Raw genomic sequence first — 10,902 nt, forward strand, 5'->3', positions numbered from 1 at the left:
TAATTAGTATGGGTTGGGATCGTTTGGTCTACAGCAAGTTGGTCGACATGGGACAAGGTCCACAGGTCAATAGGTCGTCAGTGTCTAGGTCGACAGTCAAAAGGTCGACATGGTGTAATTCACTGTTTTTTTTTGACCCGCATGTCAACACAGTCAACATGGACACAGTTTCCAGTGCACTGCATACCCTCACATCGCTCGCAATTATTCGGGCACGGTGCCTTTCTGCGCTTGGCACACTATTTTATTCTCCCACCATGCCCTAGTGGATGGTAGGGCATGAAATACCACCTGTCGGCTCAAAAAAGTCAATGGCGACCTAATGCTTGTTTCGACTTAATGCTTGTGTCGACCTAGACCCATGTCGACCTATCCGCATGTTGACCTAACGGTGTAGACCCAATGCTTGTCGACCAACTTGCTGTAGACCCAATGACCGTATCCTATCAGTACTCCCCCCCCCCACCTTTTGGCACGGCTGGTCATGTGATAGTAGTGCTGTGAAACACCATAATTTGGCGCCAGACCCTCCCAATTCCCCTCACATGTTCATTGTATGGATACAAGTCCTCTAGCACATTACTTGACTACAAAATGGTAAAGGAATAATTACAAAGTTAAACACAGACACACACATGCACACACACGCACACACACATGCACAAACACCCATAGCCTGAAGAAAATGCAATTGAGGGTGGGTGGAGCCAAGCAGGAGCGCACAGTGCTGGACACAGGGCCTGATTCAGGACTGATCACTGGGCTGAAAATCTTCGAAGCCTACTGCTCAGGTAAATGCTGCACCACGCCGCCTCGCTCACGTGATATCCTGCCCATTTGCATGGCTGCGATTTCATTCGTAGGGCCGCTGCTGACGGCGATCTTCGCTCGCAATAGCCAGACACTGCCTGCGTTTTCCAGGCATTCCCAGAAAATGCCAGAGTGCCGCCCACAAACAGCCGCCTTGCAAACACACAGTGATGCATGCCTCTGCCGGCTTAGTTTGCAGCGCTGTGTACCAAGAAAAAATACAATTGCATTTTTCACCAGCTGTGTGCGAGCGCATTGTGGCAGTGCAAAAAAATGCATTATGGCGCAACTTTCCTATGGAATGTCATGGGCACACTATTCACAGCAAATAAGTCATTTTGCTGCAAAAAGAAGTTATGCTGCATCTGGTCCACATCGATAGGACTTTGGTCATACTTTATCTCTCTCTCCGTCTCCTATACTGTCCTAAAATGTGAGTGAAATTCCTCTGTTGTGTTCCTGGCTGTGAAACAGTTACTCCACACAAGTAGCGAATAGGTGGAGCAGGCAGGGAGGCTGGGCATCTGGAGATTAGCCAAACACTGAAGCCACTGACAGCTTCTAGTAGGGACCTCTTACTGACAGCCTCAGTATAGCTGGGATCTCTTACTGACAGATTCAGTCTAGCTGGGAACTCTACTGACGGCTGGTAGCAGCAGCAGCAGCAGCAGGTAACAGACCTCCATGTCTTTGTGTCATCGCTGTCTGTATATGGTAATGACACTGTCATTTACACTGCTGTCCACAATATTCTCCCCGGACACTGAGCTCTACATGGGAGCATCTACGCAGATTACACCCTACAGACGACTACGCGTTTCACGCCACAATCCGCACCATGGGCCAAATGTAATAGGGTGAGAGTTTCAGAAAGGGAGACATTTTGGGAAAGTTTTCCCCTTTTTTTTAAAGCAGCAATCAATTACATGGCAAATCAACCTGGTTTTCAGTGTAATTGATTGCTGCTTTAAAAAACAGGGGGAAAACTCTCCCAAAATCTCTCACTTTCTGAAACTCTCACCCTATTACATTTGGCCCAATGTCTCGTCTACCTGGTCGGATTTATAGAGGGCCTTTTAAAGATTTTAATAAATCTTAATTTTAAATAAATATTACCTTCTAAAGATTACAATACATTGTATCTAATATGAAGGAAAGGGAGGGTTTTATTTTGTTTTTCTTCAGTAAAAGGGACTTTTTAAAGGGACAATCAATTTAAGGGAGAGTTCTCTAAAATTTGGGACTGTCCTGGATATTTGGGGCAGCTGTCAGCAGCTACAAGACCCTATTACAGCACAGAGTATCTGGCTGTCCACGGTCTCACAGAAGTTGCATTTGTGTTACTTTGTTATCATTGTTATCATTTCATGTGAGTTCCCTGCTACAGAAATGCAGCAAAGTCATTGTGGGTTCTGGGTTTATCTGATCCAGTGACTGTTTTTTTTGTATTGAATGAACTTGAAGTTGCATTTTGTTTTCTAAAGGGTTTCCTTGCAGGAAATTAACCCAGACACCTATAATACAGTGGTATCGGAAGTAACGGGGACAAAACTTCTGTTTTGGTATAAGTTATTTAAAAAATAAAAGCATTCAGTAAATCATTTACATAGTAGTACTATTAAATAATACGACCAAGCTAAGCAGCAAGTACTTGTTATACAGCACATGCGGTATCTTCATCATCATTGTAAAGAGATGTTTTTTTATGGTGTTGAAGCTCTTCCCTCTTCTCGGAGTCTGTGCCAAACTATTGAAGAACCAGGATGAGATGTAGCAAACTTTGGGTAAGCCATACCTGCTAGCCTAGCGAGCAGGTATGAATTACCCCCAAAGTACCAACCAATGAGCAGCAGGTATCATTTTTCAAACACAGACTTTACAATGACAGTTACAAGCTGATTGATTGGTAGTCTGGTTTATGGAGTAAATTTACTAATGCCGTGTTCTCACTGCCAGTGAGAAAGACACGGCTTTTACCCGGCATTAAAATGCTTGGGACTGCAGGGACGGACCCCCGTTCTCACTGCAAGGCAAATTCCCGGGTGAAGAAGTTCTACCCGGGAATTTGCCTTTGGATTTTCGGCAGTGTGAACGGGTCAACCCATGTCTGCATACCCGGATCTCAGACACAGGTAAAAAGAAGGGTTTTACCCATGTAGGAGATCCGAGTATGCGACTCGTTCACACTGCAAAGAATCCTGTGTTAAAAGGCAAATTCCCGGGTTGACGTGCTAGACCCGGGAATTTGGCTGCAGTGAGAACGGGGTATAATATGGGAGTTCTATTGAATTGAGGATGGGATGCTGCCCATAGTTTATTTTCTATCCAGATCCCACATTTAAAACATTTCAAAGTCATCCGAAAGATACATATCCCCGATTTATTTGCACACCACCGTACGTTTTCTATCGGGAAGCCTCTACATTTTCCCCATGCTTATTATAAAATAATTTATCTCCTAAGCTGCATAAAATGAACACTATTTACTAACGTGGCACTTTGGTTTAAACTAACACCAAACAATTAAAAAATAATCTTTGATTGTCTGGTAAAACTACACAGTGGTCTGTCCCTACCTTTTTATGTTATAATTTCATTTTGTTACTTTGCTGAACTTGTCAAGCAATCTACATGTAATGCCCCGTTTGATGTGGTCTATTTTTCTATTTGATTTTCGCGTATATAAGCAAGATTGAATGGAGATCGGACCTATTTGATCAATCCCGATGCGCGGCCCCGCGCCATCTTAATCGAATAGGGAAATAGACTGTGTAGGCAAGACTATATTGCACAGATCTGCACTATATTGTCCAAAGCCTTACCGTGCGATTTAATCCCGATCCCACAGTGTGTACTCTCCTTTAGGAAACTTGGAGCTTCTGATACCATGGTTCCTTTATATAGTGCGATAGTTACCTGCTTCTGCTTTTCCAACTAGTTCTATCGACTGCAATAACTTGCATTAGTAGTTAATGAGAGCTGAAGGAATATAATTATATGCAGAAATGCTAATTGCAACAGAGAAATGAGTAAGAAAATCAGAAGCAGAGGTTCCCCAGCCTCCCCTACCCAGAGCCCCAATTGTGCAGCTGTTTTCTCCCGGACTCCTGCATTCCTAGTACAGTCTCCAGCTGATTGCTCTGGGGGAGGACAAGGTTCTGTGACTAGGAGGGATAATGGGCCTTATTCTGGTTGGTGCGGCCGGGCTGTACGCGTACGTCCCGGGGTTTTTTATGATCTGCGCATGCGTACATTCGCTAATGCGCAGGCGTGAACACTCCACAACGCTTACGGACGGGTCTCTACGTGCGAAAAAACCTGTACGCGAGTGTACGGGCATTGGGGGTGGCATAGGGGCGTGATGAGGGGAGCGGCCGAAATAATGAGGGAAAATGGGCGTAAATATGGGCGTACACGGGGGTGTGCACCAAAAATGAGCGGTGCTACTACCGCACGATCGACTAAAGCACCGTTCATTTCGGACACAAAACCGCCATTTTAAACCACCCCTACAGATACCGCATGCCAGCGTGCGCCTGGGTTTGCTAATTTACGCTGATTACTACCAAACACATACACCTGAATGTAATAACCAATGCTGCAGTCTATTAAGTCCAAACCATGATTTCACTACCTGCAAGCCACACACAGCACTCAAACACATTGGAAGCTTATCTTTCTATACTTCTCTACATTTAAAGGTTTGTTTAATTTAAGGTAAGAATCTTTTTAAGACCTGCTTATATATGCTAAGGTAGGTATTTGCTAAACAGTTAGACACATTCACTACGTGCTTTCATAGACTTTACACAGTAGCACACTCAATCTACACAAGTCGACATGTGTCAACGTGTTCACTCTAATACAAACATAGGTTTTGTATTTATGATACAATAACATAAACCACATCTAACACCTACAAAGGATGTTTCAGCAATGTTTTAAGCCCATGGCCACTATTTTGCACATTAATTAATTCAATCAATTAATTAATTTTCATAATTATAGTTGAAAGGCAAGATTTGCAGGTCCATATATGTGAAGGGTATGCCAGCGTACACGGACGTACGCTCACTCTCACGAGCGGTGACATAAGCTGAGTTTTCTATTGAAAACAATAGGGACCCGTCCGTGCAAGCTGGCGTACGCTCAGATAGCCGCAAGAAGTCGGTGGGAAGACGGACGAGAGACGTCCGTAAACGGTGGCGTACGCTCTGTTGTACGCCAGTTGTCGGAGTGTAAGGGCTGGCCCGTCCGTGTACGTTGGCGTACGCTCAATTGTACGCCACTCCCCTTTGACGTTGTTTCTGGCCGTACGTATGCGGCTGAGTTGTGGGTGGACTTAACCCCAACGGATAGCGTACGTTAATAGCGAACGTACGCACGTTTGGCCGCTACGATCAGAATAACCTCCAATAACCCTGGGCGAAATGCAATAGGGTGCAATTTTTAGACATGTGCGATTTTCTCTTTTTTTTTTTTGACAAAAAGGGGCGTATTTGCACATTTTTCAAAAATCGCAAGTGTAATAACGTGCAAATTGCGGTAAAATTCACACGTTTTCACCTTCTCTAAAAAAAAAATGCAGATTCAAAAACTTATCCAGGTGTTTTCTCATACAAAATCGCAAATGTAATAGGGAGCAAATTTTCAATTTGAACCCTTAAAATGACCAAAAATTGCAAAACAAATAGACCAGGTCCAGCCTGGCGAGTTTGACAGAGCCATGCACCGATCAGTGTGATCCGTGCATGGTTCCATCCAAAAAATTGTTCTAAAGTTAACAATAAAAAAAATTACGTGCTGGTCCCCCCCATCCCCCCCATGTTGACCTTTTGATTGTCGATCTTCCCCATGTCGACCTAATGCTTTTGTCGACCTAATGAGCCTGTCAACCTAATCCATGTCAACATTGAGTCATGTCGACCTTAATGCATGTCGACCTAGTGGTGTCGACCTAATGTTTGTAAACCTACTTGCTGTCTATCCAATGATCCATACCACCCAATATTGGCCCCAGCAGCTACTGCCATCTTCAGACAGCGGAAGTGAGTTGTAGACTATGGGCCATAGATCATAGCTCCAGTCCCCTCTGCCAGAAAAGGCCGATGTGCATGCTGGTCAGCATGACCGGACATGTGCTCCAGCCTCGGCACCCCTGTCCCTGTCGGTGCCTGTGCTGGGTGGTACATTCCCCCAATGTGATCGCATTCTGCAATCACGCCTGGATTGTATTGCAAATGATCCATGATAATGGGCCCCACACTGGGCGTCCAACATCTTGTGGTTAGTAAAGCTTCTAGATCTATCTACTGATGGTGGGCACTACAAGTTATTTCATAAGATCAGCAGAGGCCAAAATGCAGCAAGAGATAAAACCGGTCATTTAGAAACGGGTCTGCAAGTAACTGTAACATGGGAGAGACAGAGGGGAAACTGCACCACGGTCTGAGGAATTACTGAGGCTGAGGAATTACTGAGGTTTGTATTCCTCACATAGGGCCTTATTCTGATTGGTGCGGCCCGATCAGAATATGCGGCCGCAACCGTGCAGGCGAATCCCCGCCTTCCATACGGATCGCCACCTGCCGTCCGTACGCGGATATGTGGCGATCCGCATGAAATTGGACGGGGATACGCCTCCTCCGTCTTGGGAGCAGCTCCTGCATTCGATGGTCGCCGAACATCGAATGCAGGGCCGCACGCTCCACCAGGTCCCGCAACACAAGACCACACGGACACTTGTCCGTGTGAAATCATGTATGGGGGCGGGCAGCTGACATCCGGCGATGTCAGATGCCCGCCCCGTACCCACGCGTCACGGCCTCATTACCATGCATACGCCCCGCGTTTGCATGGGAACGCCCATGAAACGCGGGGCGTATGCATAGGGTAATGAGGCTAAGTAGCCCCTCACGCCCCTCTACGCCCCCTGTGCGGCGTATAAAGAATCCGTGCGGCGAAATCGCCTGTACATGCGCAGAGTGACCTCTGCACATGCGCAGACGATCAACATCGGCGGTCCGTCCGCATGCGGGAATATCCGCACCGATCAGAATAAGGCCCATAATCCGACGCGTTTCTCTCTCATTCCTTCTGGGAAAGTCTGTCCTTTCTTGCCATAATAATGCCGCACCCTGCCTGAATCATACAAAGTATGATAATACCTAATAGTACCTAATAATAGATTTTTTTTAAATTAATGACCCATTCCAGGAGGGATAAAATACTCTCTATCAGGACTTCCCTCTTTATATATATGATTGACGTCACCTGTGTTGAACTATTTAATTTATAATAAAGGAATTTTAACACGTGATGGTAATCATAAATTAAGATGGAAGGCCAGGTATTGAGGATTGTGTCGACCCCCCCCCCCCCCCTGGAATGGGTCATGTGAGGAGGTATGGATTATGTATATTAGATTTAGGCCTCAGGAATCAGCAGAGCTAGTGATGTCACTTTGCTCTGGCCAGGGGTAAGGATGGACATCGCATCACAATGTTTCTTAACATCAATGATTTTGTTTTGATGGTAGTACTTTTACCATTCGATGGTGGCATTCCAATGTTTTGGAATGGTAAACATTTGATGGTGATACAATGGTCCCACCCCCACAGCCAGCCATGCTTCTGCGCATGCGTGGATGTACTGAATATATTTGCACATGCGCAAAAAGGGCTTTTTTTGCATGTGTACAAATCATATACATTTTTTTTCTATTGAATTCTTTTGATGCGATGGTCAGTTACCATCGCATTGACAGATTCATGTCGGAAGCCCACCATCAAATGTTGGCTATGTCTATCCCTAGCCAGGGGCCCCTTTAGCAAGTGATCTCCACAGGCAAGAGGAGCATGTGATAGGCTCCTCCAATCAGTGCTCAGCATACCCTTAGCACAGTCTCATAGGAACTATTTTCCATAGGCATTGCCCCAGGCTGAAGTGGTAGTGGACTGTGACTAAAGAGCCACACCTCAAGGGGCCCACTGCTGGCGCTGCTGTCTATCATAAAGTTTGATAGGTGCATTGGCAACAATGGACTCAGAAGCTGGCAGAGCAGGGAGAGTGCCTCTCCTGTGTCTTCCTGCTTTTTATACCTTGCCCCCCCCCCCCCCCCCGGCATGCCCTAGATGCGGCCCTCAACATGAATGTTTTGTGCTCACACTTTTATGTTCAAACTGGTGTCATCCATGTAAACCAACTCACTCATTCCACTCACTACACTGGAAGGCCAGTCTACACTCCCGGCAGTACAGGAGACCTCCTGGAAATTTAGGAGTTTCCCCAATGTTCTCAGAAGGGTAGGCAATTATGTATATGCTGAGCTGTATATAAAGCCATGTTAGGTTTGCTTTAAATACCATTTTATAGACATTAAAAGAAGGCACCCACTAAGGCCAAGATAAAATGTCAAAAATACTTTCTTGTTTTTACAAATGGTCAACAAAATAATACACAAATTTATAATGCTTCCAAAATAACTACATTGATTTATTCGTTTTGCTGATGTTTCTATATTTTTATGAAATAAACTATTTACTTTTGTTTGGCTTTTTAGCATCCAAGATGGGCCTGTTGATCCCAATCCTTCTGGCGGTGCTCTTTTCCGTTCTTGGAGGCCTCTACCTGTTGGGGATGTTCCGGAAGAGGAGACCGAATGAGCCCCCTCTAGACAAAGGCACCATTCCATGGTTGGGTTATGCTCTTGACTTCAGAAACAACAGCGCAACCTTTCTGCAGAGGATGCAGAAAAAACACGGAGACATTTTCACAGTCCAGATTGCCGGCTATTACTTTACATTCGTAACAGACCCACTTTCGTTTGGCCCCATTGTGAAGGAAGCCAGGACGAAGCTAGACTTTGAGCAGTTTGCTATGGAGTTGGTGGCTAGAGTATTTGGCTATCATTCTACACAAAGTGACCACAAAATGCTTGAGAAGGCAAGTACAAAGCATCTCATGGGTGACGGTCTAGTAGTCATGACCCAAGCAATGATGGACAACCTCCAAAACTTGATGCTTCATAACATGGGCTCTGGGGATGGTGAAAGAAAATGGCACCAAGATGGGCTTTTCAATTACAGCTACAATATTGTGTTCCGAGCTGGTTACCTTGCTCTATTTGGCAATGAGCCAGGTAAAGGCAAAGATGGCATAGAAAAGGCCAAGAAACTTGATCGAGAAAGTTCAGACCAGTTGTTTACTGAGTTCCGAAAGTATGATCGCCTCTTTCCACGTCTGGCGTATGCCGTTCTGCCTCCAAAAGACAAAATGGAAGCCGAGAGACTTAAACGAATGTTCTGGGAAATGCTGTCTATTAAGAGAACCCTACAGAAAGAAAATATAAGTGGGTGGATAACAGAACAGTTCCAATATCGTCAAGAAAATGGGATGCCAGAGTATATGCAGGACAGGTTCATGTTCCTGCTTCTCTGGGCCTCTCAAGGTAATACAGGACCATCTTGCTTTTGGCTTCTTCTCTACCTAATGAAGCATCCTGAGGCTATGAAGGCTGTCAATGAAGAGGTAAATAAGGTAATTAAAGAAACGGGACAAGAAGTAAAACCGGGAAGCCCTCCCATCAATCTCACCAGAGATATGCTACTGAAGACCCCCGTTCTCGACAGCACTGTCGAAGAGACCTTGCGGCTGACGGCTGCTCCTGTCCTGATTAGAGCGGTGAAGGAGAACATGAACCTCAAGATGTCCAGTGGGAAAGAGTATGCCATTCGTAAAGGAGACAGAGTTGCCCTTTTCCCCTACATCTCTGTTCAAATGGATCCAGAAATACATCCAGAACCAGAGAAGTTCAAGTACAACCGTTTCCTGAATGAGGATGGCACCAAAAAGTCTGATTTCTACAAGAACGGGAAGCGGCTGAAGTTCTTCACGATGCCATGGGGAGCAGGAACCACCATTTGCCCTGGTCGTTTCTTTGCTACCAACGAACTGAAACAGTTTGTGTTTCTCATGTTGACATATTTTGAATTTGAGCTTGTGAACCCCAAAGAAGAGATTCCAGCCATCGATGCAAATCGGTGGGGTTTTGGCTCCATGCAACCTGTGCACGATGTCCAGTTCAAGTACCGATTACGTTACTAGCTGCAAACGAAAAACAAAACCATAAAACACCACTAGCCTGTCTGACTCGGTCAAGGCTTTTATTGAAGGAAACAGAGATCACAGATATATCAGAGAGGGTCCATGGGAAGTAAAGCATAGTCTATGGCAGGCTTCCCCAACAACAGTCCTCAAGGCACACCAAAAGTGCAGGTTTTAGTGATATCCAGGCTTGAGCCCAGGTGACTTAATTAGTACCTGAGTAATTCTGATTAAACCATCTGTGCTGAAGCCTAAAACCTGCACTGTTGGTGTGCCTTGAGGACTGTGGTTGGGAAAGCCTGGTCTATGGGGACTAAAGCATAGTCCATGGGAAGTCAATGGGAAGTAAAGCTTAGTCCATGGGAAGTCAATGGGAAGTAAAGCTTAGTCCATGGGGACTAAAGTATAGTCAATGGGAAGTCAATGGGAAGTAAAGCATAGTCTATGGGGACTAAAGCATAGTCCATGGGAAGTCAATGGGAAGTCAATGGGAAGTAAAGCATAGTCCATGGGGACTAAAGCATAGTCCATGGGAAGTCAATGGGAAGTAAAGCATAGTCTATGGGGACTAAAGCATAGTCCATGGGAAGTCAATGGGAAGTAAAGCATAGTCCATGGGGACTAAAGCATAGTCCATGGGAAGTCAATGGGAAGTAAAGCATAGTCCATGGGAAGTCAATGGGAAGTAAAGCATAGTCCATGGGAAGCAAAGCACAGTTTAAATATTTATGTTTTTTTTTAAATTGATCAATGAACTTAGATTGTCATAGAAAAAATGCTAGTTGGTACCTAATGTTTTGTCTTTATGTATAACACTTTACATTGTTGGCGCATAAACTTTTATAACCTGTAGGTGTCACTGTTCTTATTGCTGTCCATAATGATGTTAAGTCAGCAACTAATGTTTCTGTATAACACAGGGAGCTATTGTATAGCCTAATAGTTATAGTTAATCGTATAACATTAAAGTTTAAATGCAGTAAATCA

The 10,902-nt window shown here is 44.8% G+C and overlaps 1 protein-coding gene across 1 annotated transcript; it reads left to right on the forward strand.

Moving 5' to 3' along the window:
- Positions 1–1,367: 1,367 nt before the first annotated feature.
- Positions 1,368–10,902, forward strand: CYP8B1 (cytochrome P450 family 8 subfamily B member 1). The gene is made up of 2 exons (XM_083186845.1): positions 1,368–1,481; positions 8,372–10,902. Exon 2 carries the CDS (start codon positions 8,380–8,382, stop codon positions 9,913–9,915), a length of 1,536 nt encoding a protein of 511 aa, XP_083042971.1. The 5' UTR covers positions 1,368–1,481; positions 8,372–8,379; the 3' UTR covers positions 9,916–10,902.

Source organism: Crinia signifera, chromosome 5 (genome assembly GCF_055691185.1).
Source record: "Crinia signifera chromosome 5, ASM5569118v1, whole genome shotgun sequence".
In the NCBI taxonomy this organism is placed as follows: Eukaryota; Metazoa; Chordata; class Amphibia; order Anura; family Myobatrachidae; genus Crinia; species Crinia signifera.

What these genes read in the sequence shown, in the direction of transcription:
- CYP8B1 (XM_083186845.1), top strand. Translation starts at nt 8,380, where the DNA reads ATGGGCCTGTTGATCCCAATCCTTCTGGCGGTGCTCTTTTCCGTTCTT.